This window comes from Macrobrachium nipponense, chromosome 35, assembly GCF_015104395.2.
Source record: "Macrobrachium nipponense isolate FS-2020 chromosome 35, ASM1510439v2, whole genome shotgun sequence".
NCBI classification, from domain to species: domain Eukaryota; kingdom Metazoa; phylum Arthropoda; class Malacostraca; order Decapoda; family Palaemonidae; genus Macrobrachium; species Macrobrachium nipponense.
In genome coordinates this window covers 8743792-8767662 of record NC_061096.1, presented here as the reverse complement: position 1 = coordinate 8767662, position 23871 = coordinate 8743792, and the positions used below count along the sequence as shown (strand labels likewise).

The following is a 23871-nucleotide window of genomic DNA, read 5'->3' as shown; positions in this document are numbered from 1 at the left end:
TGCTGGGTCAAAGTTAAGCAGCATTTCACCAATCCTGGAACAACAGCACATTGGTTGAAATCATTATGTACCCATCATATTCAGGATTATGATGTAAAGGTGCCAAGGGTAACGTTAGACCTTCATCTTTCTAGTTTTCCTGGCAAAGACAACATTTGCTCCAGTCGGTCTTCCTTTTGCCTGTGGTTGAATTGACACTTGCCATTATGAGCTCCTGACTAAGGCCAAGGGACTATCCTTTTACCACCTTAAATCTGATATACACACCGACGTATTTAGGTTCAGTCACCCTACATCTAGCCCAATCGCTCATTCACCTAGTGCCATTTAAGTCCTGAGTGGTCTGTACGCCATCCAGGTAAGTACATGAACAAGCCATGCAGAGCCCCACTTACCCTTAGCTCGGCTTTGATGTGCTGACACTTCCTGTCAGTTCAGATGTGGCTGTCTAACTAGATCTACTAACTATATATATACTTTTTACAAGCTAATTGATATGGGGCTATTAGACAGAATTTGGGACACTAAATTACAGTAAAGCAAAGCTAGATACAGCGTAAGCAAAGCATGATTATCTGACACTGAACTCCATGCTGGGTTACACAGCAATGAAGTCACCAATGTACCCTGGTTGTGCGCTAACATTCATTGGTTTAAACTAAAACTAGTGATAAAACCCCCAACTAAATTATATATCGACTTGCAAACTATTATATTGAATAGGAAGACATTTTTCCATGCCTACTAACTCCTGAGACGTGCTTATTTAAGGGTTTTGCATGCCATATTGGATGCCATTTTTCTTCATATGCTATATGAAATCTGTAAAAGATATATATTTTACTCTTGCTTGGCGACTGTCTAAAATGTGTATAACCAAAATAAATGCATAAAAACATGACTAGAGGCATCTTGAAAAATGGCAGCCATTTGGGAATTTTGAGTGGACACCCAGTAATTTTCAAAAATTGGCCTATGGAGAAGATAAATACCAAATTTCATGCTTATATCCTTCACTGAAGTATTTTTGTGAACAAATTATTTTCTCTGCTCCACTACCGTGTTTAAAATATACCGTGACAATGAGAAAACCAACCGTAGCAATTAGCATTTCGTATTCAATAATAGATAAAAAAAAAAACCCTATTCGAGCTTAATTGATTGCACGATTTCCAAGCCTTCTGAGCTAAAAAGCTTACCATATTGACAAAGAACCGCATAGCAGTAAAACCCAGTACAAATAACGTTGGAACCACTGAAGAAAGCTGCCCAAAGAATATTCATCGGCAAACATAGTCGTTGTTATACTAGTCTACGTAAACAGTTAAATAAAACCAAGAATCTAGGTCTTTGTCTAAGATGTTCACGCTCAGTCATTTTATCAGACTGTAAAGCAAAGAAAGCCTCGGTAAGGATGAGGCTTTAGCACAAAATATTACGAGGTTATATCCTAAGCATCAACGATCCCTTCCAGTTCAAAGTCATCGAGATTGCTTTCTATGCTAGTTTTCTGGACATCACGAGAGGAAAATGAACGTTGCTCTTTAGCCAAAACTTAGATGCCCGTGGAAGGATGAAATATATACATGACCAAATGGATGTATCTACGACGAAGGATTTTTTAATGGATTAGTTTGAAAAAGAATATGGAATGAAACAAATACTAACCATTTCAAGTCTGTTATCGTATAATTTTCTTGAATATCTTTTTTATATATCAGGTGTATCTTCTGGATATTTTGACACTGCATGTTTTAGACCCTCCTGTAATTTTGGGTAATATAATGAAGTACCAGAATATATTGATTAAGGCAATTTAATCTTGAACTTTTTTCAATTTCCTCAACATTCGTTGTATTTGTCCCAACACCTGTCCTTGGCTTAGCTAAACGCTTAGAAAAGAAGCCCCAAACACTCCTTTCTCTCTGTCTCAAAATTTATGAATGAAAGAGATTGCTACGATACGGCATTTTATGCTTAGAAAGACCGACAATAACCAATCCCATGCAGTATCATTCATATAGGTATTTGTGTGTTTCTAAACGTTTATGTATCGTGTATGTTTTATTACCATGAGAATGGAGTGGTAGTGGGCCAGTTGTGATTATACGATATTGCAGATGTGGGTCAATGAATATCCTCTGTTAGCTTGGTATGGTATGGCGCATTGTCTGTTACCAGGACCGATGGCTCAGGAAGCGATGGTAAAAGTAGCGATGTCAGCCATCGCAGTAACAATAATTTGGTCATTCATCTCCCCATGGTAGTCGCCACTAATGATGTTTTGCGGCGAAACGAAGGAAAGAATTCTCAACAAATCCTTCCACTGAATGCTACAATTGTCAATTTGATGAAAGAATTTTAAAATCATTCAGTCATGTTCCGGTACCTGAATTATATGCAGCGAACAGCCGTAATGCAAATGCATTGCGACATCATGACGATAATACCGTAACATGTTTATCATTGCTGAGAAAGTTAGATGGATGTACACATGCAGCTATGGGTGACAATAGATGTTTACGCATATCGGACGACTAAGTAAACATACCTGAAAACCATTAAACTATTGCTACTCTAATTTTCCGTTGGTCTACTCATCTGCACCTGTATACTGTAAATTAACCATGAGGGTATAAGGACCTCTTAAAACAATGAAATACAAATAAACTTGAATGTGTAAACTAATTTGGATATGTAAAACGTAAAAAGCCTAACCGCAGTGCGCTCTTTCATTCATAAGTTTGAGACAGAGAGAAATGAGTGGGCGGGGCTTCTCTCCTAACTCTTAGCTATGCCAAGAACAGGTTTCGGATATCTACAACGAATGTCGAGGAAATGGAAAAAGCTCAAGAGTAAATTGCCGTAATCAATAAATTCTGGTACTTCATTATATTGCCCAAAATTACCGGATGGTCTAAAACATGCTGTGCCAAAATATCATACAGCTGATATGTAAAATGATATTCAAGAAAACCTATTCGACAACGGACTTGAAATGGTTAGCAGGTGTGGAAATGGTTAGTAGGTGTGCATCATTGATGGACTAGGTTTTAAGCAGAAAAGTGTGTTCATAGAAAATACAAAGTGACGTTCAATGTTTCCAGGGTTCGTGTTGAAATTCTAATTTTTAAACAGTATTACTTCTAGTTTTAGGCATGTGCTGTTGAAAGCTTATATCAGTCGATAACTGAACCCTTTTCATTTGTGTTATATATATGTGTATATTATATATATGTGTATATCATATATATATATGTGTGTGTGTGTGTGTGTGGATGTATGCATGTGTGTATATATATGTATGATTGTATGTTCCAGCATAACTGAAACACTTTGAGCAATTCAGCCAAATTTGGTATACATATGACTTACTATACGGAAAAGCATACTGTAGGGGTAAGACATCACTAGCACCAAGGGGCACTAAAGAGGATGAGGATGGGAAGTGCTTCCCATCCTTAGACTTAGTAACTAAATAAACTCTACAGATTTATAACACCTCATTTCGGTAAACATATGACTCACTATCTGGAGAAGAATACTGTAGTGGTTAAGACATTACTGGCACCAAATGCAGTGGGGTGAGAAGGGGGTGACATGTAAAAATACCAAAACTGACAGATATCAGTGTCTAATCTATAGTTTTCAAGGTCAACGAGATGAATAGTTCCACTCCTGATGCCCTTAAGTCCAAGTTCAGCCCCATAGGAATGCTGGGGTGATAACGGGAGGGGGGGATGTTGAAATGTAAAAAAATTACAGATATTAGTATCCAATCCATAGTTTTCGAGGTTGTTGAAATGAGTAGTAACATCCCCAATGCCCTTTAAATCCAAGTTCTGCCCTGATATGAAAGGGGGTTGAGAAACAGTGAAATATAAGATGCCCAAAATGATGGGGGATGTAATTGAAGCAACTATCTTAACAGAAAAGAGAGATGAGAGATAGGGAGAGGAACTGAGAGAGAGTAGAGATTGTGTTAGGGAGGAGAGAGAGTTTATTGGGTTTATTGGGTGTCATTCAGTGTTTTCCTTGGCAGTGTCGGGTTGATCAGCTAGTATATAGTTTATAAATGAAAAAAGTTCAGTTATTAATCGATATAACATTTTAGTGATGCATGCCTAATAGAAATGACAGCATTTTAAAGTGAGAATTTCAACTCTAAATACTTGAAACGTTGTACATCACTTTGTATTTTCCATGAACACATTTTCTGCTTAAAATCTGGTCCATCAGTGATGCACAAATAAATATTTCATTCCATGGTTTAAACATTTGACGGTATTCATGATTGATTAATGTGAGAAGAACAATTATATTATATATCAAGCCCAAACAAGGCGTGATACGACCTACAGCTTACTCGGGACGCGTCCAAGATTTTCGCAGAAAGCACAAGTTGTAAACATTACATTTTTATTCTAACAAATAAATCATAAATATCCTGTTCTAAAATTCATGTATCTATGCTATTTCAACTCAACGCTAAACACCTTTTCAGACCTTTTTAGGCTTTCCTAACCCCTCCCAACAACAACAAAGTAGTTAGTAGGCTTACTCCACGAGTAAGCGTAAATAGTCAGTGGCATTGTAAATAGAGCGGTGACAAAATTGTGTTTTTTCTAGGACAAAGAAAAATTTTTCTCCGTAGTTCTGTCTATTTCTCTGTTTATCTGTCTCTCTTACTCATCTATATATATATATATATATATATATAATATATATATATATATATATATATATATATATTATATATATATATATACACAGAGTAAGAGAGCAGTAAGATATATAGATAGGTAGACAGAACTACGAAGAACAAATTTTCTTTGTCCCGGAAACGCAATTTTGTCATTGCTCCATTTTCAGTGCTACTGCTATTTCTGGGGCTTGAATATTTACTATAATTATCCTTCGCACATTAATCAACGACGAATACGTCAACTCTCTGAATCATTGAGTTGCTAATCTGTAGAAAGGAACTCTCTCTCTCTCTCTCTTCTCTTCTCTCTCGGGTCCTCGGTCGTCTCTCTCTCTCTCTCTCTCTCTCTCTCTCTCTCTCATCCTATCTCTCTCTATATATATATATATATATATATATATATATATATATAAATAATAATGTTTACTTTCGGTTTCCCCGAATTAGGTGCTGGTGCACCAAAGTAGAGAGAGAGAGAGAGAGAGAGAGAGAGAGAGAGGAGAAAGGAGAGAGACGAGAGACGCGACCCAGAGAGATAGATGAGAGAGAGAGAGAGAGAGATTAACTTTACTTCCCCAAAGAGTGTGGAACAGTCAGAAGTACTTCAAATGTTATACACATTTCACATATCTCAATGTTTATGATTTCTATTTTGTACCAAGACTCATTTCATTCGTAAGCAGATCACCTTTTTATAACTTCAGATTTGCAGTGCAACCATAGACAGCATGCGATACTCAAACCACGGATAACATAGTTATTTTTATGTTGAATAAAATCATGAGTAAATCAGTAATTTATTCGATAATAAACTTTCTTTGTCTGCAAATAGAAAACAAACCCTAATGGAAGTCTTCTCAAGACCTTGAAACATAGAAAACCGACCAGTCGGTATCTATGCAATATACACCATGTAGTGTACGTGGACTATACACTGTTTTTTTTTTCTTCTGTCCATCCGCCTGTGGTGTTTTTGTATGGTAACACTGCGTCCCGGGCTTTAGATAGTTACGCTATTTGTAAGTTTTAGGTAAATAAAAGGATATCTGGGTGTACATTTGCAACTGAAAAGTGTTTTAATAATTTACTGTATGCGAATTACACCGTTAATATTCGAAATAGGATATTATTATAATCGTTGAATGTAAGCTGAATGTAACTATCTAAAGCCCGGGACGCAGTGTTACCATACAAAAACACCACAGGCGGATGGACAGATGAAAAAAAACAGAGTATAGGTATTTATGATTTATCTTAAGGGCTGAATTTATTATCTTAAATTTCAAGTTCACCAGATTCGTCTTTAAAAAATATATCGCACTTTAGTCTCTTAGTAAACTCGCCAGAGTAAACATAAAGAACTGACCAGCGTTTTTTATGAATTTACATGTTTTAGGAGACAGCAGCAAGGTACCTGGGATAAAAGAGAATCGGTCATTTTTTTATATTATGAATTTATTAAGAAGGAACTATAGGGCCATCAATAATACACAAATCTCTTAAACAACAGCTACCTTTGGTGTCATCACTGTTACCCATAGCTATCTTTGAAATTTCACTGCCTTGTACGAAAAGTATTTGGTTACTATAATCTCTTTTTCCTCGCAGGAATTAATAATGTTCGTGCCGAGAACCTTTCATTTCTTTAACTTTCCGTATTATAAAAAGCCATGTCTATTGCAGTATAAAACCCTTTTTCAACAAACTAAGTAATGTTCTAACGTCTGTTAGAACTAGGATAACGTATTTGAACCCGTAAACGCTTTAAGGATTCATCCCTTAAAACTACTAATGTACGAGTTAAAAACCCAAAAACATTATTATACCCTTAACATCATTATTATTCACATTTGGTATTTTGCTAGTACGTGTAATGATATTACCACCACTATTTCAATTATTATCAAACTTAACATAAAATGTTGTCCGGAGGGCAGGCTTTAATTATGCATAATCCTAGGAATGTTTGCTCTTGAGTTTCATTTATTTTTCTCCCTGCAGCAAATAGTGTTTTTTAAGAAAGACTTTCCAGGCGGTCTGCTTGTTCACCATTGTCACGTCTCTCGGTTCTATCTATTTCTTGATAGATTTAGCCAACCTTTCCTAAGTTTTTTTAGTATATTATTAAAGTACGTAGTATTTTCCGAAAAATAAACTTTTCAAAGCTCTTATTCCGCAATTCAACCCTGAATATAGTAAAACCGCTCTTATCGCTCATTCACTTATATCACCAATGAACAGATGTCAACCCTGTTGTGAAATACACAAAAAGTGAGTGTAGTTACACGGATAATTTCTCCGCGGGGTATTTTATAACAGACATAAAAACAGCCATACAGATGCGATCTTAAGTCTTCCTAACTCTGCATCCCTCCTTAACGAATAATAGACAAATATAAAGATTTTTCCACACTGAACAGACATGGAACTGATTCTAAAAAAATATAAAAGGTTATATCATCTCCCTTTTATTTTACTTATAGTTTCCTATCAAGGGTGGAACAAAATTATTAGAAATTAATACAAAGTAGAAATGGGAAGGGGACTCATGTTGTCAGCGGTTTTCTCTCTCTCTCTCTCTCTCTTCTCTCTCTCTCTCTCTCATAGTAAAATCTGACGGGCCTTTAAATTTGGAAGGACAGAGATTAGAAAATACATTTTTGGCTTTCAAACAATAAGTCGGATTTTGATGGAGTTAAACAGTATGTCATTTTGATATCACCTTATATATATATATATATATATATATATATATATATATATATATATAATATATGTGTGTGTGTGTGTGTGTGCGCGCGCGCGCGTGTATATATGTATATATATATATATATATATATATATATATATATATATATATGTATATACATATTTATGTCACGTATATAGACGTGACTTTATCACAAATATTAAGCCACAAATATTGTTCAATATCCAATTCATTACATCTTGGGAATAATTGACATCCAATTATGCAATTTGAGAAATTGTTGGAATTGTCACGGGGTGAGGATTGCAATAAAATGAATTTGTTAACTTGATTTGGGCCAGCTGCTTTGTCTGGAAGCCAGCCATTCATTCGAATAGTTATCAGTATTATAGCGGATGAAGGGAATTGTATTGGGATTCATTCAGTTAAATCTCAAACTCATCGCAAAGTAGAAGCCTGAAGTACTGTACAAGTTTGAGGTACCGTTGAAATTGTCATAAGGTGAATATCTAAATGATATACTGTTTAACTCCAGCAAAATCCGAATTATTGTTTGAAATCCAGAAATGTATTTTCTAATCTCTGTCCTTCCAAATTTATATATATAATATATACATATATATATATCATATAGATATATATATATGTAGATATATATATATGATATATATATATATATATTATATATATATATATATATATATATACATATACATATATACATATACATATACATATACATATATATATATATATATATATAGATATATATATTATATATATATATATATATGTATTATGTATGTATGTATGTATGTGTGTGTGTGTATGTATGTGTGTGTGTTATTAATAAGAATATATTTTTATGTCCCATGCATACGAGGAGTCTAAATTGGGCTGGCCATAACGATTCCAGCTTTATATATATTCCAGATCCATGGAGTATCATAACTTAGAGTCAAACAGATATAGTAGTATAAGTAATCACGTACTACCATTTTATCGTTGTTAATATTTCTACAATTTTTATTTTCGTTATTATTTCTCTCTAAAAACTGATCCATCGGATAGTCAGAATAGAGACACCCTTCTACCACCTTCATTAAGGCACACATATACTATTATATAAATATTGGTTACCTGTTGGTACGAGTTCCTCATGCCACCCCCCTCCCAAAAAAAATAATAATAATAATAATAAATTAAGGAAGAAAGAATCAAAACAAGACTCATCTTCTATAATCATTCAATATCTCTTAACAAAGTTATATAACGTACTTATAAAGAAAATGAGATTAACATTTACATGGAAGATGCTGCAATGCAGTATTTAGTTTTCCTCCTCAAAAACTTTGCCTTGTATATCATACTGTTATAATAATTTTTCTATTGATATACAACAGTATATCTAATATAAAAGAGTCTGGAGTTTTAGGTACATATCACAGTCCATCCGATTTGCGAACCATTTTAATGCCAAATGCTAAATAACCAACTTTTGCACAGAAATATAGAATGGTGGGTGGGTGAATTCGAAAGGCATGTATTTAGAATAAACAGTTCCCGATGGCTTTTAAAATGGTCTTTGCTTGAATTCCTAAATATTGTAATATTCTTTTGATGGAAATGTATTAAGTATTAGAAAATAGGATGCATTTTACACTCCAACTTAAATACTGGTAAAATACTGTTGATGAAATTGCAGTAATCAATGACATCAGTTACTCTTTATTTTCCCCCAAAAATGGACAATACTGATGTCATTGTTATTATTCTTACTTTCCCCAATAATTTATGAAACTTGAGTCCGTTTATATTCCCTTTTTTCTAAGATTTCTGATGGCAGGTGTCCTAAGACACATGACATCAGATCACTGTTCGTGTTCCCTAATTCAGGAAATCTATGCGAATTCAGGATGTTTCCTCATTAAAGTAACCAAGTTTTTTGGAAAAAAAAAATTAAATTTATGACGCCCTTTTCTCTGTGGTTCCTAACAGTTACCTAATATTGATATTAGCCCTTGCTTATCGCTGACCGTACTGTTTACTTGTATTGTACTGTTGTTTGATAAGAATTTAGATATGACCCAATTTCGTCTCGAGTGATTGCTTATCTACTTCTTGTGTGTATATTTCAATTCGTGCATGATTTGTAATAGATGACATTAACACAAATTGCAACGAAACTTTATAAGTTTCTCTTCGGAGTTATGGTTTGTTTTAGATAGACAGCCACAAAAGAAAACATATCAGTATTCATTCTCATTACTCTAAATATATTGTGGGGAATCAGCAGTATAGAACTCTGAAATCTTTTCTATGGAACCTGTAGAATTGATTAAAACAGGGATGTATGGTAAGAAATGGAAGTAGAAAAACACTAATTATGAATAGTTTGTCATCGTAATGTATGAAGTAGAAGTGATGTTCCTATATATTTATTTGGCAAATAAGCTATAGTAGTGAAAAAGCTGCTCACTGGCTCTTGACATAAATTGTTGGATAGATACGTTTAGGTTATAATTTGAAAGAAAAGAAATCCTAGACTGCAACCAATCTGAAGATTTATTATATAAATTATGTCAACGAATATTCGACGTCGACGTAACAACAAGAAGCATTAAAATATACTTCGAGATTCACATAATGCACTGCATATATGAAGTGTTTTCGCAAAGTCTTCTCCAGTAGATTTCATTGCAATATAAGATGTTCCAAAATATTACACTATCGCACTGCCGTCGATTTTGAAGATACATTCTTTTATTGGATATTGGTAATTTTTATTGGATTCTCGATAAAAAAAAACTGTGTAGCCTAATCTAGTGTGCAATACATGGCAAAATATACAGCATACAAGTACGAGTTAACTGCAGGCCATTCTGTTCTGTTGATATGTTATCTCATGTAAACGTTTGCCAGTTTTTTGAGAAATTATTAGAAAATGTTGTTCGTCTCCATTTCTAAGGAGTGGGTTTGGACCATATCAACCCTGGCTTTGCTCGCCTGTTTGTTAATAATCCCACCAAGAAGAACACCATGGATGTAGTATTCGATTGGAGGATATTAGGGGGGGAAATATAAATAAAATTGAGGACGATTGATGCGTACTTTCATCTCGTATATGAAATTCTCTATGTGAGCATCGATTATATGAGAAAACGCAACGCCACTGGAAGGTCAAAGCAGCTGTGTTGACTTTGACCACATTTTCGTTAGGTTTCGTTCTTTTGTAACAGGTTTCAAGAGTTCAACCACCGAATTATTTTTAAATGATCACGTTTCTTTGATGTATAATATCTTCGTTGTCTGCTGTGTTATTGATACCTGATATGTAACTACACTAATACTTTTTGATAATAAATGACCTCCCTCTACTTGAAATGACTCCAAATTTAAAGGTGACTCATTCACCAGAGCTCTGAGTACATACATGTCTGTCAAGGACATCGAAGCGACAAACTGAAAACATGACAAGTGAACAGCGGACAAAACTGAGGGATTCGTTTCATTAAAGAGGTTTTGTTTTATGGTTCTCTCTGTGTAAAATCTACTTTTTTATCTGTGATTTTAATTCTACATAATTCCTGTTTTATTGGAATGAAACGTTTCATTGTTTCTGCTACCGTGCATGCCTGTAGGAAAACTGAACAGTATTTGTTATTGGTGTTCATGTAAAACTCTAACTTCATTGAAAGACAGTGTATTCAAAGCATTTCATGTAATTTCTTGGACAATTTCAGTTAAAAAAAAACTCTGCTGGGTATGAATTAATATTGCTGAAAATAATAATAATGATAATAATAATCTGCATCATCATCACCACCCTCACCCTCACCATTTCTTTAAAAATGTATTATGTAATGTTAAAGGTTCAATGTGTAATTATCATCTTGTACAAATGACAATAAAAACTGCCATTTACATTTAGTGTACAATTTCTCTTCATTGTTCATGTATATGTCCACCGTATACGCACAAGTATTACTTTCACAAAATTACCTCCTTTTTAATTTTTTTCTAAACCTCATTCATTGTTTTTATAAGATACTTGGAAAACGTGGTTTTACCTGTGTCTGTTTCTGAAAATAACAACTTGCCTCCTTTTTCGATGGATCTGCTCATATATATTTTATTTTTTTCAAATTTGGTAATAATCTTCGTATTTTCTTCTCGTATAATGTCGCAATACCAGGATAAGCTAATACAATATTATTCTGGGCAATTTCGTTACTTTTTTGTTTGCTAGCTTGGCTGGGTGTCGCCAGTATATATGTTGCAAACTGTAGATGACATGTGTTTAGTAGTTTAATTACATTTAAAACTCTAGTTCCGGTATTCTCTTAACATTGGCCGTATTCCCCCAAGTACTTCGTATCTGCAAATGATTTAAGGCTCAGTAATGTTGACAGTCTCATTTCTAATTACTGTTGCTTTGCTTCAGTTCGGCGTTTTTATAATTGTTGTTTATTTCAATAATAAACTCGCAACTAATCCATATTTTCATATATATGCTACTCGCCTATCTATACTCTATTTGTTTTAAACCTAAAACTAAAATGGGAAGCATCATACGGCGATAGTAGCAAAGATGATTCTTTTGATTTGATTTTCATTAACTTTAATAAGACTGTGAGTTGTGTGTAGGCAAAAAAAATGGCACTATAGTTTTTATGAACTTATTTAAGGTATTTTTCCTACTTTCCAAGTGCTCTACAAAAATATTCAAATGAAGTACTTAAGAAAAATGATTTAATTACGAAAACAGTTGTTTGATATGGAAACAGTTCATTATTTGCTACAGTATTTTCTAGCTATTTTTATACACAAGCCATTTGGATTAATACAAAAATAGTGGCTGCCATGACACATAGAAGCAGCTGATGATTTATGCATTGATAATTTTGTTGGAGAAATACGTAACTTTATTACCGTTAGATTCCATGAGTAGTTTATATACCACTAAATGCTTCTTTTTCTATAATAATAATGAGAAAGAAAAACAAGAGAAAGAAAATTGTGATTATCATCATCATCATCATCATCATCATCATAATCTTTGTTTACTTTTCTAGTTGATGCTCATGGTGACTCGTTCAGAGGCCGTAAAGGGAATACATAATTTAAAATGGTTTACGTTAAGGAAAATTAAGAAAACCAATAAGTTAACTCCATTTTTTAACTGAAAAGGCATTCATTCATCGTTTGGCATTTAGTGGAGAAATTTATGAAGGTATTCATTCAGTGAAAGTGATGTGAGAAGTCCTCATTCATAACTCAGGCATAAATGGGCCATTCATTCGATGAATTGTGAAGTGAATGGATCGCGATGCTTGGAAACGAGGTCATGTCATTTTCAGATATTGTCGATCACAGTAGGAGCTGTCATTTTTTCTTATTACCTAAGTATTATTAATTTCGAAAACATGAGTCGTCTTCCCATAGTTGAATATGAAGTCCCAGCCATTTCAGCTTATTAGATGAAAAGGGACCCCAAAATCGCCATTCGTCCTACCTAATTAACTGAATCTCTCTCTAAAATATAATCCAATTACTTGGCTGAAGTTCCAGAAAATAATGAGCATGCAAGCATTTGGTTGCCTATTCTTTTCCTCCAACTTCTCGCTGTCTAGTCAATGTCCCTTCTCTTTCTTCTGAGACATTCCACGTAGCTTCACGATGACTGAAATCATAATTTCACTTGTCTCTTTCTGCTTATTTTGTTTTCGTATTGTTTTATTCCGTCTGAGCTTGTCCATTTCATTTTAGTTCTTCTATTTTAATTTGGGTTTTCATTTGTATACGAGGTCATCAAGATAGTCTCCAGTCACCGTGCTGTGTTCATTTAGGCCGAGGAGCTTCTTACGGGAATGTTTAGCTTGAGCTTCATTCGATTCAGGGTTCCTTCCTCTCCCCGGTACCTATCTATCCATCTCAGTCATTGTCTGCTCACAGGGGCATTTCTTTGCACTAAGTCTTGTAAGTTAATTAATTCTGTAGGGTGTTGCACTCTTATATGATAACTCCACATTACTCTTCATGATTGATAAGTATTCACTGTAGAGACCCTCTTAACTCCTTTTACTGTAATAATAATAATAATAATAATAGCACTACTTCTTTTGATTTAAGGAGCTAATCATTGTTATATAGTTTGATGTGGTATCATAGTTTTGCTCATCGTATTGTAAGAGTATTCATCGTTTTAATCATCTATTAATATTCGACTTCTTAAATTTTGTAAAATGTTGTTACTTAATAATATGTGGCTTCTTATTTGTCTTAAGCTGCGCAGTAGAATGCCTTTCTTTCTCTGCGTTTCTAGAAGTGAGTCTGATTTAGCAAAACATCCTGTATATCCTTCATTAAGCTAGCATCTCCCCACGTCATTGTGGTTCGTATTATGTAAACAGTATAGGCCTTCCATTTCCTAAATTAAACGGAATGCTTCTCCTTCTCTGTAATTAAAAAGTATTTGTGTTCCTTAAATAATGATCCACAAAAGGTAGGCCTTGCGACGTTTAATCTTAACTCTAAATGATAACACACACACACACATTATGAAATAAACTAAATGCAAGTAGCACTATTAGAACTTGAGTCATTTGGAATGCACGCAAAACCATTGACAACGTGTTTGATAATACGAACTTGTTTGAACCTATTCCCACCCACTAATCCCGAACTTGACACATCCTTAAATTGCGGTGCACAATTGGAATCCTGGGCTCATACAAACTTTTCTTTCCAGTATATGCGATGCCTTTTATCTCTAAACTTAAGTCCTGTTGTTCATCCGATATTTAAAAGTAATACGTGGTCAATCCTCGACATTGCAGGACGCGCCAACCATTCGCGGGAGACTTGTTGGGCCGCGTAACAGAAGTTTGACTGTAGGTGATCCCCAAAATGCCTCTTGCATGATTCTCGCTGCTGCTGCTGCTGCTGCCGCTGCTGCTGCTGATGCTGCTGCTGCTGCTGCTGCTGCTGCAACCACTACTACTACTACTACTACTACTACTACTACTCTTACTCTTACCACTACTTCTTTAACTACTATTGCTGCTGGTTTTCATCACTTAACCTACAAAAACACAATACAATTACTCAACTGATCATTTTTCAGCCGAGTTGATGCTGCCACCACCAACCTCCCCCAAACTTCCACAACCAGCAGCAAGTACCACCTAGATCTTCAGTGGCTATAGCCGATGCCTTCACAGTTACCTACCATAAGCACAACAACCCCTTTCCGAAGGGGTTAAACACAAACACAAACAAAAACACAAAAATCAACTACGGCTATTGCCACCCCCCAACACTGCTACTTCTACTTCTACTTTTGTCTTTCTTCTGCTGCAATCTCAGTCTTTTAACAAACTCAAATGGAAATGAAAAGATTCTCGAAAATGCATGAAAGCAGTTTTGCTCAGTGATGCATAAAGATACATTTCTATAGTCTAATTTTTGTTCGAGATCTCTTTCTTTCCGGAAGAGTTGATCATCTTGAGACAAATTTTTCTACCTACCCTAGCAAAGCATGTTGTAATTAATCTTATTTTTTCCTTTTTAATTAGATGCTTTTTTGAGATTGTTCGTTCACGGGACATAGAACAAAACAGTGCCATTTCTAATGCTTTTAGAGAAGATTTTACTCTTCATTTCATAGATTGAGGTCTGAGAATGCCACACGTCACTTGGCATTCATTCACCCGATCCGGCAAAACTGACTTGTTTCAGTCACTTTATTTCACAAACCTATCCATCTCTGATATATGAACTGCGTTTTTGCATCTGGTACTATGAATGATTGTCGCTCCTTGTAACATAGACCTACAAAGAACAACTTCAAGTTTTCTTTATTAAAACAAGTCTTTTAAAGGCGTCTGTTTCTGATTTTCCCAGAGCTCTGTTCTTTTGAGGATTCCTTACCCCCATTTTTTTTTAAAGGATTCGAGCTCCATAAAGTGTTACAGTCTGCTAATCCACAGAAACTGACCCTTTTTCCCTCTAAGCATTTTATCAATGTTTCCTTTAAAGAGAAAGGTCTGGTTAACGGCTAACTGTGTTTTGTTTCCAAAACTTAAAGCTTCTTTCCCTTATGAAGTTTGCTAATATGTTTGAATTTATTTTTACTAATCTATATATACTGTATATATATATATATGGTTTTGTGCATAAAAAACAGTATCATATGTGCAGCAACCGTTCAGTGTTATTCAGGCTGAAAACACCCGCACGTTTGACTGTTTTGGTTGTATCACTATGTACTTAATTTCCAGTCTTTTTTTATTATCATCATTATTTTTGCATTCTCACAACATGATATATGTTTCCATGCTCTAACTATAATTGATCTCGTCATACCTCCCTACCCTTTAATGTTTTAAAATTTTTACTTCTAAAACCAAATGAAAATAAGAGACACTCCATAACAAAGAATATTGGGATATTTCAGCTAGTTTAATTATGACCTGTAATTAGGTGGCATTTTCTACTCCTGTCAACAACTGAAATCTGTTTTTAAGGTTATCAAAGCTTTTTTTTTATTTTAATTTTTACAATTTAACTTCAGTCGAGAATTCAGCAACTAGCCAAGATTTTATTTTGGATGAACACAATTTGACATGAAATGTAGACTGCATGTTCTCGAGGATTTCTGTGATATTGGCTCTATACTACTCTGAGCCTGAAATTAGTATGCTCCAATGTTAGTAGGAATTCTCTTTTACTATCTAGCACTTACCAGGATTAGAATTTAGAATAGGAATATAATGTCTTTGTTATGGTATGCAAAAGGAGATGACATACATTACATATATATATATATATATATATATATATATATATATATATATATATATATATATACTATATATATATATATATATATATATATATATATATATACTATATATATAATATATATATATATATATATATATATATATATATATTACTGTTTTACGCCGACATCTATAGATACATTTTTGTATAACATACCGACATGTATAGTGTACATGTATGATATACACATATGATAAATGTGTATGATTACCCTTTACATGTATATTAAGTGATGTGAATGTTTGTTTTCAAGTGTAGAATGGTGGTGCGTGTGCAAGTATGTACAGCAAAGGAATGACTTATGGATTTGTACATAGAATGAAATTGTAAGGTAAGGGAGACAACTTGACATTACATATACTATATTATATATATATATATAATATATATATATATATATATATATATAAATAAATAGATAATATAAATATATATATATATATAGTATATATATATAATATTATACATAATATATATATATATATATATATATATATATATATCATCTCTATATCTATCATTATATCATATATATCTATATGCTAATACAATGTATGTATATATGCATGCACACATCAACAAATATATTCTTGTGAGGACCCTATATAAACAGTAAAACAATAGATATATGCAAAATAATACATAAAAAATACTCATCATTTTCATTAGAGCAGAAAGACAAACTTAGCAGCAAAACGCAAGTGTTAATTATTTATATTTGCGATGCAAAATCAACTAGATATTTTCATGTATTTTTATTCCTTTCTAGTTGATGGTTGCATATTGGTGACTAAATTGCTATATTCATTATGAACTAAATTTATTTCTTTTTTCTCTCTCTCTTGCAGAACATCGTCTGACATTAGAGAAATAGCGGAGATGGAGACAGTATTATAAAGGTATAAAGGTTTGATATTAAAAGGTGTAAATAACCAATTTGTAAATCAAAGTTCAAACAAGAATGTAGACGTAGGAATAATGCATTTATATAACAAACATCAGACGCGTTTAATAATAAACCACCACGTTTCTAGGCTCTTAGGGATTCTAATTTAAAAAAATAAAGTAATTACGTAAGTATAGCAAAGCATCAAGTTAAGCTTTCTTGGTTCTCCAACTCCTTAGTACGAGACGTCTGTAAGTGGCTGTCAATTTGGGCTCTGATCTCGCCTGATGACGTTCCCTCAGTGACTCCTTCACCTACTAGATCATTTTATTCCATCTTCTATTTCCTTGTGGCCTACTTCTTCGCCAACCCAGCTATTAATCAGTTAAAAAACGGGATAGTCAAAGTGGATAATGGCGTTGTAGCAAAGGAATTTTGAGAGAAAAAAAGGAGAGAAAAATGAATTTGAATATATGAAGAACTCGGCTTGGGAAGTTCATCATGCTTGATTCCACTCGAGTTGACCACTACAATACGCGCCCGGACTCCTCTCTCTCTCTCTCTCTCTCTCTCTCTCTCTCTCTCTCTCTCTCTCTCTCTCTCTCTCGTTTCTTATTGAAACTATATATAGACGAATAATCTGACGTTTCTGAACCTTAACTGCTATTGGTGGCGTCCTCATCTCCTCTACCACCAAATGTAAATAAGCTCACCATAACGTTTATATATACTTTGTTTCTTCCTTTCGTAGGTATATATTGACGTGTTCACCATTTATTGGCTGATATAAATATATATATATATATACATAAATGTGTGTGACATTGCTAATTTTATTCATTGCTTCCTCTGTTGTGTATTGAAGTGTAAATATATCTATAAACCTTAGATGAAATTCAAATAAAAAAATAAATCAATGAAAAAAAAAAAGAGGATCATTTTTTCGGTCCTCACATCTCAATTGAGAGAAAACAAAAGTGCGAGGAAATAAGGGGTCCCACGAATGACAATTTGGGAAATATAATCAAAACAGAAAATTTCACATAATAAACTAACAAAAAATTAAATGAATTCCATAGAGAAAAAAAATCAAATAAATTTTAAGACTATAAATGCTATGTTATCTAATTTAGAAAAAAAAAAAAAAGATGCTTACTTGGAGCTATTTTGTTTTGCCTCTTGAGAAGTGCTAAAGAAAAATGAATATTGACAACTATCACGTTATACAGTTTGGTGCGAATAGACTGCTTTAGTTCCCTGGACCTCCGTGTGAAGTAAAAGAAAATGTTATTAGTTTTAAAAACTTAATAGTTTAAATAAAAATTATGATTTTTTCTTATTGTGAAAAGCTCATTGATCCATATGAAGGGTGAAAATTACTGATATCATTATTGTTATCATTAGAGCATAAGCATCTGCCTGTACCAGAGATCATTTCGTTCAAAGACTAAAAAAGAAAATAGACATATAAACGTACATACATTTGGAAAAGAGGCACCCAATGTGTATAACGCAGATAAAAAAAAAAGTATGAATCAAGACAGTGTAAGGAATCGTCATAATCATAAACAGAAAAAGCGTAGAGTTGTTTGCGTTTGTAAGTTATCATTTATAGTTCACAAATGTATTGTGTATCCTGTAACGAAGTTCTTTGAGTGTGATATGTTCTTTCATAAAGGAAAAGTTTGAGGAACTAACCATTTACTTTTGTCCAGTAAAGGTTCTCCTGTATTCTGTTTTAATAGAAATGATGATTTTTTTTTTTTATTCTTTTGTTGAGCTAGGTCCTTGTACTTCCTTACAACCCATTTCTTTTATGTTCCTAGTGATTCTTTCTTCTAGGAAATCCTTATTGTTTTCAATGTTTTTAAACAATCAATTCATGATGTACTGAGAAAGAAGGTAATCAGATATGAAAGTGGCAACGAATGCTAACATGAGATTAATATCATTTACTGAACTAAATAGATATGTTTAAGAACATAACAGATTAGGGAACTAAGAGAAAGTACATGGAAAATTAATGTGAAAATATGTAATATAAAAGGAAGCCAGATGAATGGAATATTGAATAATCTTATGTTTAGTTTGGAAAATAAATTTCTTGTATGTTTTTGTAAATGATATAGACTTGAGCACCAACCAACCTTACATCATTCTTGTATACAGCTGATAACATTGCATCTTAAATCATGAGATAAAGGAGACATTCACGAAATCATTCATTAAATGTCACGAGATGGAGGACCGAAGTGACCTGAGTTGCCCTAAAATATATACATATGAATCCATTTTTATACTTGCAGTCATTTATCATTAGCTCATTCGCCATTTTGAGCCACAGACGCACAAACGCCGTTTGAGTTTCATGTCCTGCTCATTATACCTTCCATGGCCAAGAGTAGCCAAGATCTCTTTTCTTTTCGCCAAACAGGGCTTTAGCTTATCATACTTCGTATCTCTTTGCAAGAATCATTTTGCCAGATTTGTGAACAAATTTAATCTAGTACTGTTCATCGGAGACGTATAAACCCAATTCTAGTCGCTGAAATAATTGAGAATTGTTTATTTGTCAAATATAAACGTTGCATGTATTGTGAAGGTTCGACTTTATTGATAAACAAAAATACATGATAATAAATACATACGGTTTAACTGGTAAAATTCATTGCGTTACTGGCCCTTCACCGCCCTATTGACCATTTTGGTAAAACTTTGATTTACATTCAACAATAATGTATATTTCTTTATACCCAACAGTGAAAAGCTTATTCTATTTTCTTCTTTTTTAAATATATGGGCAGATACTTGAAGTTTCCTTTGTAATAATAATGCCCAATTTTACAATCGAAATAAAATGTTTTGCTTGGCCCTTTAATCCGATTGCAGATCGATATAACGAGTAACTTGAATAGATCATTTCATTGATTAAATAGAATAATAAGTAGCCTCTAGTTAAGATCCCGGCTCTCTCTCTCTCTCTCTCTCTCTCTCTCTCTCTCTCTCTCCCCGAAATCCTGCCCAGCACCGACTCCGTGACCTTAACTACCTAATTCGCCGGTCCCTCTGATTCCGTAGACGACCAACACTCATCAGCGTTTGCGTCTGAGGCTCTTCATTGCCAAATGAGCCAAGTTGATTAACTCTTGGGTGGTTAACATCACTTTTTAATTCTTGTTTGTGTGCTTGCGGTGACTGCTGCTCCTCCACAAGGCTGAAGGCTGGCCAAGTGATTGTCGATGTACCATAGGGATCCTAGCTTCTCTCATGATCCCCACGACTGGTCCTCAAGTAGCAGGTCACTACTATGAAATACATAGGAGTCAAGGGAGATCATCGAAGGGGTTTTTTAACCGTCCTTGTTCAATGTGAAATTTTCCCTCAAACACTGACATACATAGACATTCAGTCTTGATATTCCATCGTTTTTCAAGCGAGCCCACTTTTCTTTCCCTGTACCCATTCATAAGAATCTTTCGTGGTCAAATTCGGGATTCCTTAGATATTTTTAGGCATTTATTGACATTATTTCTTTTTCCTTTCTTTCATTTGTCGATTTTTTATCGTCCCTGCTAAATATCAGCTTTGTCATAAATTCGTAAGTCTTCGTTCAGCCAAGGTACTTTATTCTAATGGCACGAGTAGGAGCCGGAAGCTTAATTGTTTAATATGTATGAATTATGTAAACAAGAAAACAAACCATGGCGTTATTTATTCCATGCAGATGCTATCTATAATTAGAGCAAATATTAGTTTGCGTTTGATCAAACTAAATGAAGCACTACGGTCAATACAGATGAAGAAATCCTATGAGTTTCCCCTCGAGTTTGCCAGGTTTCGCTAAAGCATAGGCCATTCACATGACTCTGTAGTTTAGGTTTACTGATGGATTTCCAGAGTGGGAAATTTTTGTTGATGGGGAATGATAACTGATTCCTCTAGCAACCGCAGTGACAGCTGGGTTCAAAGCTTGGCATTGAGTTGAGTTGAGTTGAATATAGAATTTAGGCCAAAGGCCAAGCACTGGGACCAAAGCTTGGCATTGAAGCTGATATTTGACAATAGTAAATTTATATTAAATCCAATTTTTCAATCGTTTCCAGTAACTTTATAAACTATCTTGAGTTGGATGCTAAACACGTAAAACTTTTTTTGGTTGTGTGTGGGTACTGATACTACTTACTGTTTCACTTTCCGGTATGAAAGTATGAGCACATCGCTTCTGTTTTGTTTTTGTTATCAACGAATGACATCATCTCGATATGTTTTGTCGTCTCGTTTTCGCGCCTTCCTCCTTTGGTCATGGTGATCTGTTGGCTTGACTCCTAGCGCCCCACAAATCCTTGAATTCATTCTGATTAAACCTGCTACTAAGTGGACCTTCGCGGGTTAAAGATGAAAATGGGAAATAAAAACGCTTGTAATATACATAGTAGATGATGTACATGTTTGTTTAGAAATCTCCACATAGGGAAATAACAACCTGTAGTGTCATACGTGTCTCTTTGCGTGTATTCATTTTGTAGTCGATAAATCTAGGGCATCCAGAGGCGCGTTCACCTTACGTCTAATGCTAGCAAAAAACTCCGAGTCATGTATCTCAAGGGCCCTGTAACGCTATGGGATATAGCAGTGCTAAACACTGTGTCAGTTAGTGCACATACGAGAACAATGAATGAAAAAGAAGTATGAGGAAACTAACGTACAGATGATGACGATAATGATGGTGTGCTGGTTATAGGCTTAAGTGGAACGAGCCTCTCATTTTTTAACTTTTATTGAGTCATTTTCAGTAGGACCCACAGCGTCATCTTCTATGATTTTAGATTATGGATTTTACTATTATAGACAATAAGGTATGAACCATTATTCTTGAGTAAAATATATATGCATATATACGTATGTGTTGACATACTCATACATGAATACACCTACGCATGTATTTATCAATGTGTGAACTCGTGTACGCATGTATCCAATAGCACATACAAAAATGATTGTGTAACATGCGCATGTATGCACGGATAGACGCACGTGTCTGCATACTTTTCTAAATAAATGCTATATGTGTGGTAAGTATGCTTATGTGTATCATTTATATGTATATTTGCATATATGTTTATACAACTATATATTAATATAAGCCTCTTCGAAGACGCGTTATTGTTGTCCTCTGTGTTACTCCAAATGATAGATGAAATCAAGAAACTGAAACACTTTATTTTTAACTGTTAAAGGTCGATTATTCCTTCTCGTCTTTCGCGAGATATTCTGAAGTACCTTTGAGAGGGATACAGGCAGTAGGGCACAATCAACACCGCTTCCTCCAACTCAGTTTTTATGCAGATATGTTAGTCTTTGGTTATTCAGCGTCAGTCATACGGCAACGATGATCATTCAATTTCCCGTTAACACTTCAGTGTGAAAATGTTATCTACATAAACTTCTGGCGGTATTGTTTTGCAGAAATATCATTGCTCTCAATAATTTGAATTAATGCTACTGCGACAGTGCCATTTCATTTTAGGAAACTGTGTTTCTGAGCATTTCCTGTTTGAATTCGCAATAGTTGCTTTCATTTCTATGAAATCGCAGCCAGAATTTTACAGTAAAAATGCAAATTAAATCAATTTCTTTGTCATTTTTCTGGGACAATGCAATATACATTAGCTTCTGCTGAAATACTATTGAGATAATACTGTTTATAGAACTTTCTCACTAAATCCTTCTGCAACAACTTTATTAGGCTAGAGTACGCGTCCTGAGTTACTATTATTAAATACAACAATTTTATATAAATTTGATCAATTATAAGAAGATACAATAGTGATTAATTGTAGAGATTAGGGGAATTAGTTTGAATTAGCCTGACGTTTTGAGACTAGTAAATTTCTAGGTCTGGTTAGGTAATAGTTTGAAGAGTGGTGTTTATTAAAAACTAATTAACTATATATATTCACGAAGGAAAGAGAAACCAGGGAGTTCTACAAGGCGTTTCGACTTATTGTCCTTTACTTACCAGAATAAGTAAAGGGCAAGAAGTCGAAAGGCCTTGAACACCATCGTTTGTCTTTCCTACGTGGATTTTGTTTATTTCCAAATTCATCACGTTCGATATTTTCGAGATTCAATTATACACGCGAGCATTTATATATATATATATATATATATATATATATATATTATACATACATACATGTATATACATTATATATATATACATATATATATATATATATATATATATATATATATATATATATATATATATATATATATATATATATATATATATATATATATATATATATATATATATTATATATATATATATATATATATATATATATATATATATATATTATATATATATATATATATATATATATATATATATATATATATATATATATATATATATATATATATATATATATTATATATATATATATATATATATATATATATATATATATATATATATATATATATATATATATATATATATATATATACACACACACACACACACGAGTGAATTTACGTCACATCACCGTGATTTATATACTACAAGCATTAAGCTACAAATGTTTAATATCCAATTTGGTCTACCTCGGAAATAATAAGCATAACAAGGGGAATTATAATGGACAGTAGGTCGTCGTCTAACTGGCTTTAGCCACCAAACACGAGAACAACTAACGACCGTCAGTGACTCGCCTT

The 23871-nt window shown here is 33.7% G+C and overlaps 1 protein-coding gene across 5 annotated transcripts in view; it reads left to right on the top strand.

Annotated features, from left to right (window-relative positions):
- Window positions 1-23287, top strand: part of LOC135208415 (glutamate receptor ionotropic, NMDA 2B-like) — a 1060362-nt gene extending 1037075 nt beyond the window's left edge. For 4 of the 5 annotated variants that reach the window (XM_064240560.1, XM_064240561.1, XM_064240557.1 and 1 more), the window contains 2 exons: window positions 14255-14308; window positions 17111-23287. In XM_064240560.1, coding sequence (XP_064096630.1) covers window positions 14255-14306 — 52 coding nt within the window. In that variant the 3' untranslated portion in view covers window positions 14307-14308; window positions 17111-23287. The remainder of the gene's footprint in view (window positions 1-14254; window positions 14309-17110) is intronic. The other variant, XM_064240559.1, reaches the window with a different exon arrangement.
- The last annotated feature ends 584 nt before the right edge of the window (window positions 23288-23871 follow it).